Genomic DNA, 19,853 nt, shown 5'->3' on the forward strand with positions numbered 1-19,853 from the left:
CTCCCAAAGTGCTGGGATTACAGGCTTGAGCCACCGCGCCCAGCCGTGTGAAGCCTTTCAACACGCTCCAGGGCATGAGTCCACGTGACTGTTTGTCTATCCATCCAAGAGACAAGCATCTGCTATTGTCAGAAACTGTCCCTGGCATTAGACATTCAGAAAGGAGTGAGAAATAATCTTGTCCCCACTGAGCCCACAGGGTCCAGGAAAAGACTCAAACAAGTCACAGCAAAACGTGCCAAGAGCTCCACCTAGGGACGCACTGGAGGGATAGCAGCAGCAGATGCCCGGCACTTAGAACAGAATGGCAGTAAAGAGGACACTCCACGCAGACTGAGAATGGCCTCACTGGTAGCTTTCTGTGGCCACAGCCCCAGTGCACAAGGCGACATGAGTCTGGACCTCGAGGCTGTGGCAGACCAACCTCCAGCTATGGGAGTATGGAGTTCATCCTGAGCCCAATGGAGTGTGGCTAATGAGAAGGACGGGATTTGGGCTTCCTAAAGTACACTCTGGCCGCAGAGTGAAGGAGCAGTGAGGACACTGTGCTCTGTGTTCAGCCCTCACTCTATTATTGCAAGCTCAGGCCTCTGGCTGCTGAGGTTACCTATTCCCTGGCCCAGACTCTGGGACACCACGAGGAATCTTAGTGAACACAGTGAGATGAGGCAGCCTGGGGCAAGCGGGCCTTCCAGGAGACATCTGCTCTGGCTTTAGGTCCCTGTGAGTGGTGGGGCTGGGAGTGGGGAGGCCGGGCCCCGCGTGGGCACTCAGTCTGCCCTAACAGAATGCACTGCCGCAGCAGGGACATGGCCTGCACTCCATTCAGGGAAGGCTGCCAGGGGCCCCCTGATTCCTCAGGCTGCTCAGTCCCTGCAGGGCAGCAACAGGGGGATAAGAACAGGGACAAGACTCATTTTTGGTGCTGGTGGACGGTCCAAACACCTCCTGCAGCCTCCTGGCTCACCTGCCACCCTTCCCTGAGTCTCCTTGTAGACTACTGGCTTTACAGTTGTGAAGGCAACAGCAAAGCCAATTAGAGAGGCTGGGAAGCAGGGGGCCCCGAAGGTTTTTGTTTTTGTTTTTTTTTAAGGACAAGGGAAAATAACTCTTTGACCAGACCAGAGTTTGATTGGATTAAAAAAGTGTATTGGATTTCCAATACTAAATAAAAACATGAAATCGTTTTTAAAAAGCCATAGAGTTTACAGCATCAACTACAGAAAAGGCCAAACAAGTGTGTACAGACGCCAGTCCCAGCAGCCCTCTGCGCCCCTCCCGCAGGCAGTGCGGCGACAGACACAGGCGTTCCACATCCCCCGAGGAAGCCGCTGAGCAGCAGCTCAACTAGGACACTACAGACACGCAATGGTTTAGTTTCAAAAATCACAGGAAAATGTAAGAAAATGTATTAAATTGTGAAAAGGTGCAATACAGAATAGCTTTCCTTTTTCTTAAATTTTTAAAAAAAACCCCCAACTTTGAACAGTTATTTTATTGAAAAATAGGCCCCTCCCCCACCCGCCCCAATTCTGTGGCAGTATCCAGGTACCAAGGCCCTGAGGTAACAGAAGGTCAGGGTTCGTGGGACGAAATGCCCCAAATACTGAGCATGTTCTTTGGGCACAAGGTAGTTTCTGGGGAACCTGGCCCTCTAGTGGCCAGAGTGCTTGGACAGCTCTCTTCAAGCTCAGTTTAAGTGCACTGGTTTTCCAGAATCCCGCCTGGCACCCCCACGTGACCAGCTAGCTCGGCAGCAGGAGTTCCCGCATTGCACCTTTCATTGCCCCCCAAATCATAAATACAAAGAGTTCATCTTGTGAAAAAGCAAATATGTGGATCCAAAAGCGGGAAATCCCCAAGTTCAAAGGCAGGTGACCTGGGGTACCCACTGGTGGCTTCAGCAGCTGATCTCTTCTTGGCTATAGAACTGAAGCCCGATTTACTGTCTACACTGCCTTCCACACTGTCTTCTGGGGATCTGTTGGGGAGTAGAGGAAGATGCCTGAGCATCAGTCCTATGTTTTCCATTATATATTCTTAATATTAAAAAACCACACACCTCAGCTCCTTACCTTTTTAGGAAAAAGAACCCAAGAACTATGTGCAAAGGCAATGGCTTCCAAGTGTGGCTGAGCCGTTGGGTTCACCTCAGAAAACTCCTGTGGCCTCCTTCTCATCAGGGCCTAGCTGAGCTGCTGGGACAGGGGAGGGGGGACAGCTGCTTCCGCAGTCTCTGTCCCTTGTTACTTGAAAAATAATATTCAGAAAGATGTGTGGAAGCCTCAGGGGGCACTTCAGCTCTGCCTTGTCTCATTCCTCCTGCTAATGCTTTCTCTGAAGGGGCTCTGAAGTGTGGAAGAGAGCGCTGGACTGGTTGAAGACTGGAACTAGAGAGGAGGAGGAGTCTTATGTGGAAACAAAGTTCCTTCCTTAACCTCCAGCTTCCTCAAAGAGAGCCAATAATAGCAGCAGGAAAGGGTCTCCATCCTTGCTTTCTGATTTACAGAATAGGGTCAGGCTCTTACCCTATTCTGTGTGACTCAGGCAATTAGAAATACAACACCTGTCTCCTCAGCATGGACATTCTTACCAGGCTATGACCAAGACATCAGGGCTGCTAAATCCTCAAACCCACCTATTGCACAGAAGAATTTTAAAACCAGATCCAAATCAAACTCCAGTTGCAACGTAGTGACAGTAAGGATGGACATGCCAGGAAACGACAATAAAGAAGATGCTTCCATTCTCTGCAGGCTTCTGGAAGAAAGTACAATGACGGAAACATTCACAGGACCTCAGCAGCCCCTCCATTTCCTATTACCAACCCCCAGCCCCCCACCCCGCCCCAATACTGAAACTGCACAGAAAGCAACAAACAAGTCTTTTCAATGTTACTTTTCATTCAATTCAAATAGATCTGTAATCTCACAGTGATGAGAGGAAAGAGTCAGGCCTTTAATAATTATAATAAAAAAATAATAAAAAAGCTTACAAACAGCAATGCAACATTTCCTCCCCCTCAGAGTGATAGATTAACAGCTGGTAGAGGATGCAATGACTCAGAATTAAAAAATAAAAACAAAACCAAAACACAAGCCAACCCCAGGAACAACCCACACTGTCAATGACTTTCCATACATAATTGGAACAAGCAGTCAAATGTCAACCACTTGTGGAGAACACCACGGACTTCCTCGGTTTTGGATGGCGTTTTTGTTTTTGAAGGTAAAATAAAATAAGACACAAATAAAATTGTACATAAATGCCAATGTCTACACTCCATAAAGGTGATGCAGTCGCAGCACGAAGACACAGCCTGACCACAAAGTGAAATGCAGGTTGCACTTCTCGCTTCTTCCCTGGACACAAAATTTTGGCCCATGGTGCCCAGTCCTGCAGAATATCAGCAGGCAGAGGGAAGCTGCCTCAACACCGGCTTCTTCCAGGCTGACCAGGGGAAGGCAGGTGGCCATGCCTGGAGCCAGCCCTACACAGAGGCGCCGGCCAGTCTGCTGGCTCATTCTGTGTTCTCAAGTGCTGTCCTCTCGTCCTCTGTACAATTCCTTGTTTTCAAGGGTAAGTTCCAAGACTTCCAGACTCAGGTTTGAAGCCATGTCCTGGTGAAGGTCGTCATGCTGTCGTGATAGCGTTTAGGTCCTTCATTAGTCCTTCCAGGTGGGCCATCTCTTTGGTCAGCTCATCTGGTTCATAGCTCTATGGAAAAGAGAACACAATTACTAACCCAGAAAGGAGAGCCCAGAGAGAGGCCAAGGCATCATGTGGTCAGTAGTCAAATGGTCCCAGAAAACGGGCTACTAATACGCAGGGTGGCTCAGGAGAGTGGAAAGTAGCAGGATAGACCCAAGGTCACTGGGATCCCATTTCCTGATAATGCACAATGCCTTTCTCCCAACACACACTCCCCAGGGTCACAATGACCTCACAAGCCAGAAGGCCTGCTGCTTGCCCCTTCTAGGTCTCTGCCCCAGTCAGCACAGTCGGTATGTCCCTGGATCTCTGGGCCCCAAGCTTTCCGCTTAGAGAATCCTGTACGTGGAAATTCAGAGGCAAAACATTTTTACTGGAGTTTGAGAGTGAAAGATCAAAGAGAGACCCTGGTGATTTCTGTTTTGACAGCAACCACTCAAGCACCTTCTCCTCCAGTATCTTGCTCAGGAAAGGTCACAGAGTAGAACTGAGGGAACGTATGAATGGTTCAAACCAAGAAAAGAAGAGCAATGAGAGAAGGGACAGAACTAAAAGGCAGGTAGGAAGTGGGGGGAGGGGCCATTAGCTGGGCTGTGTGAAAAGCTAATTTAAGACGTTCAAGAGTGGATATGGGGGCTGTGTGCGGTGGCTCAGGCCTGTCATCGCAGCACTCTGGGAGACCAAGGCAGGTGGATCACCTGAGGTCGGGAATTTAAGACCAGCCTGGCAGACATAGTGAAACGCTGTCTGTACTAAAAATACAAAAAAATAGCCGGGTATGGTGGCAGGCGCCTGTAGTTCCAGCTACTCAGGAGGCTGAGGCAGAAGAATCCCTTGAACCCGGGAGACAGAGGTTGCAGTGAGCCGAGATCGTGCCACTGTATTCCAGCCCAGGTAACAGAGCAAGACCCTCTCTCAAAAAAAAAAAAAACAAAAAAAAACAAAAACCAACAGTGGTTATGGGAAAGAAAGTAGACCAAATCCTTAGCATAGTTCCTGGCTCAGAAAAGATGCTCAACACTGTTTCTACTGAATGAATGAGTGCATCTGCTTCATAGTTCTGGGTGGCGAGCCTGGTATGTACAGAATATCAGCTTGACCAGCAGTCTCAGACCCTGGGGCGTGTTCCCAGACAATCTGGCTGGACTGATGGCCCCACGAACTTACACTCTCGGAGTCTTCCAACATCCTTGTGGTCTCCTGCACTTCAGGGGCACTGGGAACAACCACTGGCATAGGAGGCCGGCTCCTTCCTAGAGTCCCGATGGAGGCTGTCTTCACTGAGTGAATGTGATGGTTCAGAGCTGAGGGGAAAGGGCATTGTCAGGGATGTGGCCAAGCCTGCCTCCCCTAGACCTCATGAAGGCCCTAAGGTCCAAGTGCTGCTTCAGGGTGAGAGAGACACACAGACCCAGTGTGCGGATACTGCTCTGAAAAGTTACTGGAGGAAGAGGGAAGGAGGGAGATAGCAGGGCTTTTCATGAGGCCAGAGAAAATATTCCATTGGCTCTAGAAAACCAATATCCTAGTCCAGTGGTTCTCTAAGTGTGGTGGTCCACGAACCCTTGCAGGATATCTGGGAGGCCAAAGCTCTCCGCATACTAAGACATTATTTGCCTTTCCACTGTGTTTGCCTTTGCACTGAGGATACAAAGGCAATAGTGGGTGAGCTGCTAGAGGCTTAGTACAAATTAAGGCAGTGGTGCCAAACTGTAAAGCCATTCACCGACATGCACTTGCAGTTTAAAAAAGCCAGTTTCACTAAGAACCATCATTAATAAAGGAGTAAATATTTTTTTTTACTACATCTTGACCTTACTGTATGTGACAAAATGGAAAGTATGCATAAAGTACTTCAGCTGTGTACAAAGTATGACAGCTATCTTTTTTTTTTGAGATGCAGTCTCTCCTTATTGCCTGGGCTGGAGGGCAGTGGAGCGACCTTTGCTCGCTGCAACCCCCGCCTCCTGGGTTCAAGTGATTCTCCTGCCTCAGCCTCCCAAGCAGCTGGGGTTACAGGCGTCTGCTACCACGCCCGGCTAATTTTTTGTATTTTTAGTAGAGAAGGGGTTTCACCATGGTGGCCATGCTGGTCTTGAACTCCTGACCTCAGGTGATCCACCCACCTTGGCCTCCCGAAGTGCTGGGATTACAAGCGTGAGCCACCGTGCCCGGCCAACAGCTGTCTTAAATAAAGGCACTTGTGATAGTTTGAGTTTTGAGTTGAATGTTTTTATCATGGAATATCACTGTTAGTTCAAAGACAGACAAACTGGTTCTTGAGACATCTTTTAGAAAATGAACAAAGTGAGCCTGTCAATTCAAGGCACACAATGGATAGTGTTTCTTGCCAATGATAAAATTTAAGTTTTAAGTAAAAATGAACATTTTGGAAAACTTGCATCTGCCACCATGGTCTTGAGAACTTAATACTTACACATTTTGATGATATTAATGAATATGTTTTTAGATACTGAATGAAATGTATCACTATTTGCAGAATTTGTATAATGTAGTGAACCAGTATTTTCTAAATGACTGACATGTGATGTTTTAGTATGGTGCATTAAATGCAAGACAGATGAATGAATTTTAATGGAATAAAGTACAAATAGTTCATAGATAAGGTTTCAGATTTCACTTTACAAACAAACCTTTAAAAAACTACAACTTGTTGAGTTTTGCTGTAGTATCAAAAAAGAATATCCACAATTATCTGAAAATGTTATAAAAATACTCTTTCCTTTTCCAATTACATATCTGTTAGACCAGATTTACTTCTTATATTTCAACTAAAACACCATATTGCAACAGATTGAATGCAGAAGCAGATAGGAAAATCCAGCTGTCTTTTATTAAGCCAGACATTAAAGAGATTTGCAAAAAAAAAAAACGACTCTTCTCACTATATTTTTGTTTTGAAAATAGTTGCTTTTTGGCCAGGCATGGTGGCTCATGCCTGTCTTCCTAGCACTTTGGGAGGCCGAGGCAGGTGGATCACGAGGTCAGGAGATCGAGACCATCTTGGCTAAGGCAGTGAAACTCCATCTCTACTAAATACACAAAAAATTAGTTGGGCATGGTGGCAAGCACCTGTAGTCTCAGCTGCTTGGGAAACTGAGGCAGAAGAATGGCGTGAACCCGGGAAGTGGAGCTTGCAGTGAGCTGAGATTGCACCACTGCACTCCAGTCTGGGTGACAGAGCGAGACTCCGTCCCAATAAAAAAAAAAAAAAAAGGAAAATAGTTTTTCATAAAAATATGCTGGTTATCCTAACATGATAGATAATTGCTTTTTTAAATGAATAAAATACTTTAAAAATTTCTTAGTTTGAATTTGAATATTGTAAATATTGACAGATATAACCTACATGAAGAAAAGCTCTTTTATGTGCTCAATAGCTTTTAAGCTACAAAGGGGTACTGAGACCAGAAATTTTGAAAATCACTGACTTATTCTAAAACAAATGAACAGGTAACAATCAAGTGCAGAAAGCAATCATGCCTTTGAGGTCAGGGGACTGTTACTGAGCTGTGTGGATTTGGGTAAATGACTTTCCCTTCACAAGGTTCCTTTCCCTATCCTGAGGTTCCCTCTGCTTTCACCACCCTATGAGTCCAAGCCTTGGCCTGATCCTTCTCTAGTTTGCAGGGACCTTACGAAGTGAGGTGATTCCAGGGAGCTGGGCAGACTAGATCTGCTCTCCATTCCCATGCCATTGGACTTACCACCAAAGGTGCTGCACATCAAACCCAATTCAAAAGGTCAGCCCACAAACTTCTTGGGTAGGGCAATGGCACACTGCTACTCTAACTGAATTGCTGGGATAGGCTTGGAGGATATTTGCTTTGCTATACTTCAAGGAAGGGGTGACTTTATCCAAGCTTGAGCCAAAGGGTCCCTCCAGGTATGCTGCCATCCTCACTCACCTTGCTGGGATAGTAATGGTGTGCTTGGCAATGCAGGATCATAGGTGGGAGGTCCTGGAGGCGGGACTGCCGGCACGGCAAAGCTCTTCAATGGGTGGGAAGGGCGAACGTGGGCAGTGGGAAGACTCTGGCCTGAATCTTCCTCTTGGGAGCTGGCCAAGTAAGAGGAGCTGGTAGCACCTTCAGGGTCCTGGTGATCAGTGCAGCATGTTTGAGACGAGGAGGCTGGCATGGTGTCAGTGCTGGGGGTATTTCGAACGGATTCTACAGCAGGAAAGTCTAAAAGTTAGTATTTCTTTTGCCATTAAATATGGGAAAGTCCCAGAGTTTGGCTACTTCTAGGGGTTCCCTAAATCAGCTCAAAAGCACTTGTGATCAGTGCTAGTCCAAGAGAACATGGATTAGTACCACTGCCAGGGATAAGAATGGAGTCTCGAACAATTTTGTACTCAACCAGCTATTCCAGTTTTTTGCCTCACAGCTAAGTGGTCACAATTTTATAGATTTAAAGTTCTTCTCATTATTTACTATGGAGCACATGTAAAGGTTCCTGAGATGACTAAGATATTAAGATATAAATAAGTATAAAAGAAAATTAAAAACTTCACTCACTGGAATCTTAGAGAGTGGCCTTTCATAGACAAACATGGCCAATCACCAAGGCTGGCTGGGTACCTGACAGTAGCCAGCTCTACTGACAAGGCCTGGCGGTCACTGCAGGAGAGGCCAATGCCACAGGCCTTCATGCCTCCAGGGGCTGTGCACGGCCTCATCACAGCAAAAACCCCACAGCTCAAGTGAGAACTGGGCAATGAACAGAGCAGCCCGGAGGTCTGCACACACCTTTCAGATCATGCCAAATGAAGGGCATTTTTGATTCAGAGAAAGAAATGGGGATAGATTAGCCTGGAGAAGGGAAGGCTCAGGAAGAACATGATAACAATCTCAAAATATAAGAAGGGGCAGAGTTGTTCTGGAAGGCAGCACAGCAGGGTAGAAAAGCGCGGACTCTGGAATCAGACAGACCTGGACTCTAATCTTTGCATACAAGCTGGGTGAATTTGACAAAGTCACTGAGTTATCTCTGAGTCTCAGTTTCTTCATCTACAAAAGAGGGAGAATAACACATAATTCTTTGAGGATTAAATGAGATATATGAAAAGTGCTGAACATGGTGCTTGAATATCTGAAAATATTCTTTTCTTTGTAAATTACTGGGTGCTTACTTTAAGCCAGGCACTATGCTAGCTGCTTTACATTCATTAGCTCACTCGATCCTCAAAGTACCTCAGAAGGCACTGGGAGGTTAAGCAAATTGCCTTTTTGCACAGTTAGAACTAGCAGGGTGGAATCTGAATCCCTGCCTTCCGACTTCCACACACATGCTCTGGACCACCACACACCTTTCCACACACAGAGTACCACCTGCCCCCACCCTGTGGGGCAGAAGCAGCACCAAGGCCCGGGGAGACCACATGAGGAAGACCCTTCCAACAGCACGAGCTGGTGACCACCTTCCACACCCGTGAGGAGAGGCCTGGAGGACACAGCTCAGGACAATGAACTGTACCAGGTAGCCTGAAGGCCTCTTCTGACTTCTGGAGTTCTCAACCTTAGCAAGTACCGTAGTCCCCCTTATCCATGCTTTTGCTTTCAATGGTTTCAATTATCTGTGGCCAACTGCTGTCCAAGAATTTAAATGAAAAATTCCAGAAATAAATAATTCATAAGCTTTACATTGTGCACCATTCTGAGTAGTATGATGAAATCTCGCACCGTTCCACGGGGGATGTGCATTATCCCTTAGTCCAGCCTCTCCAGACTGCGTATGCTACCTGCCCTTGACTCACTTAGCAGCTGTCTCAGTTATCAGATACAGAAAGCAGATATAAAGGGTTCAGTACTACATGTGATTTCAGGCCTCCACTGGGCGGGGCGGATCTTGAAATGTATCCCCACAGATGGGGATACCGTAAAGCATGAGCCATCTGCAGAAATCCAACACATTCCCCTGTCTTTGTTGCTGAGGTAGCAGTGAATCTGTGCCTTTGGGCGAGAAGTCAGGCCACACCAGTCATGAGTGGCACCTCTGACCTTGGGTCCACGGATGAGGGACTCATACACCCTCCCAAGTGTGCCTGACTGTGTTGGCCCTACCAGGCTTAGGCCACTCCTCATCCCTTAAAGGGGTGTGCTGGGGATCTCTTCTTAGGCTTGCTCAAGTTAGCCATCCCCCACGGTGGGGGAGCTGGTGGTCCCCCTCTGTGATCCTGGGCAGGGTAGAAGCTGGCTAGGAAGGGTAGCAGGGAGGAGGAGAGAGAAGAGTATACTCATGTCCAGACCATGTCAGCCTGTATTGGCAGGTATGTTAGATCAGCTCTGGGCAAACAGGCCTCTCCTGACTGCCTCAATGGTCTGTAACTAGATATATAAGCTTCTGAGGGCCAAAGAGATGGTGCAAAAGGTGAAAAAGGAAAATGGGGTTGCCTATATGAGTCAGCACCCTGGCCTGCTACCATAGACCAGGGCTGCCTTGTACAACTCCAGGAGCCCCAGGCATGTTGCTTTCTACACGAAGGGTGCCCCCTGACACTGTGCAAAATCACTGGCCTGCTCAGAATCCATGCTGTAAGTAAAATTCCTGCTTTGGCAAGGGGCCTACTTCCTGACTGACTTGCCTCTTAAAGAGTTAAGACACACAGAGTTCACACTGGCCAAGTGATTGGACAAGAGGAAAGTGCTTTTCCAATGTCAAGTGGTGGTGACATAGTGAATGTTCCTTAGAGCAGAGACTGGCCCTGCCTAGCCCACATATACCAAGCTGTGCCAACACTCTGAGCTCCAGAAACACAAAAGCTTAAAAAAGTGCAATAGTGAAAAAGAACTTTGATCATTTCTGGATACTTGCTCTACATTTCAAATCAGTCTTCAGCGAGTCTATCACTTTAGTTTTACCTTCCTTTATGCAAGTGGTCATCAAAGCATGGACTCTCTTAGTAATGCAAATTATTCTTTCCCCCTCTCTTCACTTTCTGCCTAGGTCCATAGAGAAGGGAATGCTTACCAACACTAAATCACAAGGGAAAGGGCTGGGTAGGAGCTGCCATGCTCCTCTCCAATCCCCAAACCCAGCAGGAAAGAGGGCCTGATTTGATTGGAAGGTGCCTGCCATTCACTCAAGCAGGACCACATCCTAGCGTGTGAGATTCCTTGGCCTTAAAAATGGAGAAACAGGGTTGGGCACAAAACCTTCTAAGAGTGGTGCGGAGGCTGCTTTCTGGTCCTCTGTTCTATTTGAGACTATGTCTGTAAGGCAGACTTTGGCTCTCCATGCAGCTGGCTGGAGTAACTGTCTATCTTGTAAACCATCTTTCCTAAATGCAGGACTTCAAATTGGGATTTGGAAGGAGATAGTAGAAAGGTCAAACATATATATATATATATAATATTTAATATTTAGTAGAGATGGGATCTTGCCTTGTTGCCCAGGCTGGTCATGGACTCAAGCGATCCTCCTGCCTCGGTTGCCCAAAGTGCTAGAATTACAGGCATGAGCCACAGTGCTCAGCCTGGAAGGCCAAATTTAGATGTGAGTTCAAGCAGCATTCTCCAAATCAGGTAATAGCTTTGGGAGTAGATAATGTCAGGAATTATTACACACCCCTTAATAAAGCTTCATTTGATGTTTTGGGTATGTTTATGATTGATAAAAACTTGAAAGAATGGGGACCGGGTGCGGTGGCTCATGTCTGTAATTTCAGTACTTTGGGAGGCCAAGGCAGGCAGATCACTTGAGGTCAGGAGTTTGAGACCAGTCTGGCCAACAAGGGGAAACCTCGTCTCTACTAAGAATACAAAAATCAGTCGGGTGTGGTGGCGTGTGTCTGTAATCCCAGCTAGTTGGGAAGTTGAGGCAGGAGAACTGCTTGAACCCAGGAGGTGGAGGTTGCAGTGAGCCGAGATCGCGCCACTGTACTCCAGCCTGGGCGACAGTGAGACTCTGTCTCAAAAACAAACAAAAAAACCAAAGAGAAACAAAAAACTTAAAAAAATGGGGATATTACTAGGAACCCAAACTTCTAGCATAAAGTTTTGAGGTTCTTTTAAAATGGAACTCACTTGAAATTCCCTTATTCCCCAGAGCAGCAAAACTCAGTTCTATCAGTAACATAATAACTATTAATAGGCAAGTTTCAAATGGTGGAAAAATAATATGTTGAATATATGGGAAGTTGCTAGGCTTGCCGTTTAAAACTGAGGATGAAAATTAATTTTCAATTAATGAAGAATAATATTTACGCCACTTGCTGTCTCCACGCCTTCACTATTTCCTCCTTAAAACTTTGATAACGCGGTTTCCTAAGATTTCCAAACTGGGACTTGTTTGTCTAGCAACATGTTTCTTTAAATACACTGCAGATTGTTATGCTAGTTTCCTGTTTCTGCAGAGAGGATCTATTCCTGTGCATCCCTTCCTAATTTTAATAATCCTAAGGTTTACATCAGGCACCCTGTGGTTTACAATACACACAACTCCACGTGGCTTGTTGCCCCACCGCCCCTTGGATGTTGTTTGCACTTTGGTCCACGGTGGAAGTAACCTGTATGTAACAGTTAACCTTTGGACCTACCCAACGTTAGGGTGACTGCCAGGCAAAGGCAACCAAGAGTGTCTGAAATCACCCAGGATGAGTTTTCCTTTCAAATTAGAGGATTAAAAGAAATAAAGAAATTGGAAAAAAGGACTGAGTTAAAGTGCAATTTTATGGAACAAGAGATGCTTATGTGATTAGAGATACTGTTTTTACTAAAAGGAAACTTTCCACTGAATGTTTAAAACTTAAGTAGAAATACAGGGTGAATTTTATAGAAACAAATTTGAGTCAGTCACAGAAACGTTATGCTAAGTAAATAAAATAGAAAAATTCCAAATCCCTTTTCTAAGTAGGGCAAGCCCTTCCCCATTTCCACTTGCTGACTCCTTTGGAATGGTTTCCATCTGGGCTTGATCCTCATCTCTCACCTGTGGAATTGGCCCTGTCTGAAAGGGACATGGATGTGCCAATGGGCCATGGGCTGCCCGGGTGGTAGAGATGACTGCGAGCTGGAGAAGCGAGGCTGCTGGAGTGGAAATGATGGTGAGGGTGATCGAGGGAATGGATGGGATGGGCACTAATCACAGCTGTGAATGAACACAAGACAGAGAAATGCTTAACACGCTTGCACAAACACACACAAATCACAGTTCAGAGCAAAGTCACCCCCTTCCCACCTCCCATACAGTCCAACCACTCCCTTGGGTTTTTGGTGGCAGCTGGCTAGATCTGGTCAATTAGCCATTGATTTTTACATTTGTTTTTTAAAAATGAATATACTCTTTTGCATATGTCTACATATGTATAGAAAAAAAGGTCTGAGGAATATATACTAAAATGTTAACAGTGGTTATCTTGCAGGGAAGAGTGGTCAGGATTAAAATAATATTTTTCTTTTGGCTTATCTGTATTTTCCAATTCTACTATAATAAACATGGATTACATGAGTTATTACAAATATCTATTTGAATATGTCACAAAATATAAATCCATAAGCCAACACATAAATTGAGTTTCTATTTTGTCCTGCTAAAAAGGATAGAAAGAAGTCCCTTCTTTTTCGAGTATATTCCTAATTCATTCTGCCTTTGTTAAATCTGCTGAATTAAGCATTTAATGGGTATTTAGGCCAAATAAATACATAGCTGCTTAATCAGCTTTCATGTCTTAAAATAAATGCAAATGGAATTGAACTCTGATGGTCCCATCTAGTACTAAAAGCATGAATCACTGGCCGATGGCACCATCTTTTACTGCTTCCAGTCTGGGGACTCAGCCATACCCATCTGCATTTAGGAGAATAAACGGCTCTTTCCTTCTCACACTGGTTAAGGATTCAATTAACTGTATTTAGCTAAAGAATCTGAAATTTCCACACAGATTTCACATACAACTTTCTATGAAGACAGAGATTCCACGTACAACTTTCTACGAGGCTTCATTATCCATCTGAGATGGAAACAGATAAAATTAGAAGACCAGAGTCTTGGAAAAAACTTTTCTGAGGAACTCCCTTGGAGTGGTTGTAGAAATGGCACTTTTAAGGTCAAGATAACCAGCTCTACCCGTACCAAACAGGCAAATAGGCCAAAGCTTACTAGCAATACAGGGAATCCTTTTTTCTCTAAACAAAGGCTTCGTGAACTTAATAATACAACTTACTTAACACTTAGTGGCCTACTGAAATGTCTTCTGTCCCCAGGGATCTCCCTAAAGTCTTTGTGAGGCTATTCAACATTACTCTGCTGAAGAGAAATCCTGGTTAACAAAACGGATGCCTTTACTTTCCAGCTATCCCTTGTCCTGGCCACATGCAAGCAAGCAGGTGGCATGACTGGGGCCCCTGAGCACTGCTGCCCCTTCCTTCCCCTCTCAAGGCCTGAGGAACAGAAAAGGGGCTTTTCCTTAGGTGCTGCTCTTGGGGACCAGAGGCTCCAGGTTGTGCCCAGGAATAAAACACAACACAGGAAAGCTGCCTGAGGAGGGCTCTTGGGGTAACTGGGTAGTCGGCAACTCCTCTAGGGGAAGACAGGTAGTTTTTAGAAGTGGGTGCTTCAGACTCAGTGTTTTCCAGAATTCAGGCTGGGGTAGGGGGAATAAACCTGATTTTTACCTAGGAAAGTACAATTTGAGAGCATTTTAGGACTCTCACAAAGGAAAAACAAAATTGACTTTTTTCCCTTTATAAGGCATTTCCAGTCTTTGTAGGTAAGTAAAAAAAATAAAGCAGTGTGAATGTGCTTGCCTAGGATATAGCAGGAAATCAGCAGCTGTTAGCTGACTCTGAACTTGATGCTTTGGTGCATGGCTCTGGATGGAGCCATGTCCCGGCACCAGCAAGCCCTTCCTGGCACTGCTCAGTCATTTAAGACCAGGGTAGGTGGGTGGTGGGTACACGGCTCCCGCAGCATTCCAGGGTCTAGAGCTCAGGGAATACCAGCTTGTGAAACAGAACTGTAGTCATGTGGGTTTTAAAAACAGTATCTGAAAACCTAAACACCGTAAGTGGATCTTACGGTTACAGGTTTTTAAAAGATTCCACTTACCCACCCAACTGTTAAGGCACAAATTAAATAATATTGTATATCGGTGCAAACTCCTTCTCCAACATCAAAAAAAAAAGAAGAATGGTATCAACTGGACAACAGATCTTTTTTACTTAACATATTTAAAAGTAAAATACATCTAGAAATAAAGAGAGCAAAATTTTAAAAGTTTTCAAAATAAGCTAGTTCAGGTAGGAACTGAAGTCTTACACAAAACAAACAAATAAGCAGTAGTGCTAGCATCTTCTTGATCAATCAGAAGCAACTAGAATGGATTAATTTACTCTTCTTGGGCATTTGTGTCTTTAAACCTGGGAACCCCATCCAGGGCACCTCTTATAAGAGGGAAACCAGGTTTTCCCCCGCATGCTTCCAAGTCCAGGCCTTTCTTTTCATCAAGGACCACAAGCATAAGCTACCCTGAGCTGAAATTACCTATTATCAAATAAGGTGTTACTCTTTCAAAGATGATCTTCGTAATAATCTTACACGTTTGTGTATAGTGTTTGTGGGAGAGGGAATGGGTGTGCAGACATCCACATGCTTGGAGCTTCCACCAAGAGGTTGGGGATTTGAGGAACTTTTCCAAGTGCACGATGTCATAGTGCACCTCGTTGCATGTATGATATTCATGGCTATTAAATCTCATCATTTGCTGATGGATGGCTGAATATTCCCTCAACTGCAAGCCCCACTGTGCTAGCTAGTCTGAAAGGCTTCACTTCCTTGAAAACAGTGACAAGAGAGAGGACACAGTAGTTTGAAAGAATTGGTTTGTCACACTGCTTTCTGGTTTAATCATGATATTTAACTTATTTTGAATTTCAACTATTATTAAAAGAGGCTCAGAAACCTTTATGCTTATCAAAGTGAGGCACGAATCAAGAATGAAAAATGTTGTTTAAAAAATTCCGGCTGGGTGGGCATGGTGGCTCATGCCTGTAATCCCAGCACTTTGGGTGGCTGAGTTGGGTGGATCACCTGAGGTCAGGAGTTTGAGACCAGACTGGCCAACACGGTGAAACCCCGTCTCTACAAAAAACTAGCCAGGTGTGGTGGTGAGTGCCTGTAATCACAGCTACTTGGGAGGCTTAAGCTGGAGAATTGCTTGAACCCAGGAGGCAGAGGCTGCAATGAGCTGAAATCGTGCCACTGCACTCCAGCCTTGGCGACAGAGCAAGACTCTGACTCTGTCTCAAAAAAAAAAAAAAAAAAAAAAAAGAAATCCATACAATGAAACCTAAGGCTATTCTAAAATATAAAGTCTAATAATTTTATTTTTTATTACTTTAACTAATTTAGAGACTGGCTCTTGGCTCTGTTGCCCAAGCTGGAGTGCAAAGGTGCAAAATCATAGCTCACTGCAACCTTAAACCCTGGGTTCAAGAAATACTTCCATCTCAGCCTCCTGGGTAGCTGGGACTACAGGTTGTGTGCCACGATGCCTGGCTTTTAAAAAAAATTTTTTTTTTTTGAGACCGAGTCTCACTCTGTCACCCTGGCTGGAGTGCAGCAGCACGATCTTGGCTCAATGCAACCTCTGCTTCCCAGGTTCAGGAGATTCTCGTGCCTCAGCCACTTGAATAGCTGGGATTACAGACATGTACCACCACACCTGGCTAATTTTTGTCATGACTAATTTTTACTTTTATTTTTTTGGTAGAGATGGGATCCCACTACATTGCCCAGGCTGGTCTAGAACTCCTGGCCTCCAGCAATCCTCCCACCTTAGTCTCCCAAAACACTAGGATTATAGGTGTGGGCCACCTTGCTTGGCCTTCAAATCTATTAATTAAAAAAATAAATTCCATAGGTGCTCATTAGCACTGGTATCAGGAAGCACAACGAAAACTTGTAACATCCGGCCATCCTTAGCCCTAGTCTGGAGGGAAGCTCTCCCATCTCTCCTATAGAGATATGATGCACTTTTAGGGAGACTTCCCTATTCCCAGGGATCTGGAGACATTCATTGGCTTTTCAGCTTATTTACCATAAACATAATGACGTTAGCCTCAAGAATAATGTTTGTTGCAAAATATGGCAAGTGTTTGGTACTTCCTCCTTCAAGGTGTCAAAGCTTTGGTAGATTATCTTTGTGTTAGAATCCAGTGAAGTCAAAAAGATCATTCATAGTTGTTCCCCTACATGACTGAACAGATTGATAGCACTGAGGAAAAGAGAAGCTTCTACTTACGCTGGGGTGGCTGGGAGTCAAAGGGCATCATCATTTTTGGTCTCATTCCCCGCCTTCCAGCCAGTGTAGACATGCTGTCCTCTGACTCATGCCCTAAATGTTGAATGTGGAGGTTAGTTACCAGCATGTGCCCTACGCCACTGAGCAGCCTCAACAGTAAAACATTTCTAGTAGGGGATTCAGAATTCACAAACAACACAATGGGGACAAGACATTTCTGCAAGAAGTGAAATAAAGAGGAAAATGATCATGAGAGCATCACAAGAGTTCCTGCTGAATCAATGTGGATGTCACAATGTTGCCCGCCACACTTCATAGAGTGTCTGAAAGAGCCTCCAGACGAAGAACATTCTGAATACCACAATGCTAGCTGGAAGCCAGCTGAAGACACTGAATGAAATGCACAGACAAGGGCTAGCTAGCAGCCTCAAATGCTTGAATATTACACTGCTGAAGCCTGATGAGAGACCTAAAAGATCTACAAGATTGTCTCGTATGGGTGTGTACCCACACGAGTACCTCTCTCCCATAAGAAGCTAGCTATTCTTTATCATATGTTCCCAAATCTTCTAACACACATTTCTCTAAATCTGATGTCATATAGGAATTGCCAAATGAAGGCAACCTCAGGGGGAAAATGATTTAAATGAAAACAGTCTCCTAACATTTGAGGAAAAAACCTACACTTAAAATGGTACCTCTGTATGAATTTCGCCTTTGATGGATATTGCTGTCCATGGAGTTGTCAACTGGTGTGATATCTTGAGAGTTGCGAGGAATTGGAGTATCAGTCATGATGGGGTTTGGGTCTGGAGACTTATCAATGGGTTTCAGCTCCAGTCTCTCATGATGGATCCAGAGATCTGGAGGTTTCACATCTTTGGAATTCCCTTTGTACTTATGAGAGCCATTCACTGATTTGCAGGCAGCTCGCTTCCTAGGCACAAAGTTAAGAGAAGTTTCTTAACTCATTTGAACATATTCGTCAAAAGGCTTGAGTGATTAAAACTGCCTTTCTGAGAGATGTTTCAAGCAAAGGCAAAAACTAAAAATATACCTCCTGCCCCCAACAATAACAACAACAACAACAACAACAAAAAGTTTGCTCCTGGGGAGAGTAAGTGTATCTCTATTTTGTCCACACATATTAAGAGATACTTACCAGGGTTTTATGTTTGAATCCTGTCTTGTGACTACTTTTTTTGACTGTTAAAAGATTAAGATAGCATTTTTCATTACATAATCTCTAAACCAGAAGGTTCATCCGCACGTTTCCAATTAGAGCAATGTAGAAACATAACAATGGAGTAGAAGGAAAGTCTATGGCTTATAAAGGAGGGAGGCAACAACTTTATTTTTTTTTTTGAGATGGAGTTTCACTCTTGTTGCCTAGGCTGGAGTGTAATGGCGCAATCTTGGCTCATTGCAACCTGGCCTCCTGGGTTCAAGCGATTATCCTGCCTCAGCTTCCCGAGTAGCTGGGATTATAGGCATCTGCCACCATGCCCAGTTAATTTTTGTGTTTTTAGTAGAGACAGGGTTTCACCATGTTGGCCAGGCTGTTCTCAAACTCCTGAACTCAGGTGATCCACCGCCTCGGTCTCCCAAAGTGCTGGGATTACAGGCGTGAGCCACTGCGCCTGGCCGGAACAACTTCGAAGACTGCTAAACTAGGACTACAAACTAGATGGAGTCAAGAATGGGGACAACAATGTCTACTCCTTTGTGTTTTAGCTTCTCCATTCACTCTCTTACTTACCCCTAATGAGGACATACTGGGTAACCAGTATATGCCAGATCCTGTGCTAGACTGCTATGCCCTCAGAATTTTTGGTGAAGTGAGGAATACAGATGTTGAACTATTATTTTAAAATGTTCTGAGCTTACTGAAATGCCAAATGTTAGAGTAACTTCTTAATAGTTGGACTAAAGCTGAACAGGAAAAACCTAGAGGAGGAAGCGACATTTAAACTAAGACCTAAAGGGAACAGAAAGTGCATTCCAGGTGGTGAAATCAGCTTATGTCCAAACTCTAAAGCAGACAGCAATGCCCTGGTGGTATATTAGAAGGATTTTAAGAAATCCTGAGTAGTGGGGACATAGTGAACCCTGCAGAGAATGATGTGAAATAATACTAGAAAGGTAGTCAGGGACCAGATCATACAGAGCTTTTAGGACAATGCTAAGAGTCTGAACTTCCCTTTATGAGTAATGAGAAACCATTAAATGGTTTTAAGCAAGAGAGTAAGGAGATCACTTTTGAGTTAAAACTTTATACCAGCTGTGATGTGAAGAATGGCCCTGTGGGGTTGGGGATAGAAGAGGAGACCAGTTAGGATGCTACTGCAATCTCAGCCATAACTGATGGCATGGGACAGTGGGAGCAGAGGCAAGAGGCAGATTTGAAAGTTATTTGGGAGGCAGACATGACAGGTCTTGGTAAATAAATGGATGTAGGGTGAGGTGGGAGTAAAGAAGAAAGAGGAGTACAGGATGATGTTAAGGTTGCTGGTTTAAGCCACTTAACATTGGGTTTAAAGGAGCAGAAGCGGGTTTGCCTGAAAAAATGATGAATTCTGCTCTGGGCGTGCTGAATTTGAAGTGTCTCTGAGACATTCAAGAAGAAATGTAGAAGAGAAAACTGGGTGTGCAAGTCTGATACTCAGAGGAGGGAGGCCTTGGCTGGAGACAGAAATACAAGAGTAGCTGGAATGCTGAAGCCATGGGAGCAGATGAGATCACTTAGGGAGAACACAGAAGGAAAAGAGAGTAAGTCCAGGCCCAGGCCCTGAGGAATATCTGTATTTGATGGCTAGGGAGACAGGAGGGCCTATGAAAAAAAACAAAAACAAAATAAAACATGCTGTCATGGATACAA

The 19,853-nt window shown here is 44.7% G+C and overlaps 1 protein-coding gene across 1 annotated transcript in view; it reads right to left on the reverse strand.

Moving 5' to 3' along the window:
• Nucleotides 1-1,127: 1,127 nt before the first annotated feature.
• The window catches only part of NEO1 (neogenin 1), a 269,841-nt gene continuing 251,115 nt past the window's right edge, over nt 1,128-19,853 (reverse strand). The window contains 6 exon segments of the mRNA XM_033189458.1: nt 1,128-3,717; nt 4,879-5,015; nt 7,641-7,904; nt 12,664-12,822; nt 16,976-17,068; nt 17,674-17,912. Of these exon segments, the coding sequence (XP_033045349.1) occupies nt 3,634-3,717; nt 4,879-5,015; nt 7,641-7,904; nt 12,664-12,822; nt 16,976-17,068; nt 17,674-17,912 (976 nt within the window). The 3' untranslated portion in view covers nt 1,128-3,633.

Source organism: Trachypithecus francoisi, unplaced genomic scaffold (assembly GCF_009764315.1).
Source record: "Trachypithecus francoisi isolate TF-2019V2 unplaced genomic scaffold, Tfra_2.0 Lachesis_group3, whole genome shotgun sequence".
NCBI classification, from domain to species: Eukaryota; Metazoa; Chordata; class Mammalia; order Primates; family Cercopithecidae; genus Trachypithecus; species Trachypithecus francoisi.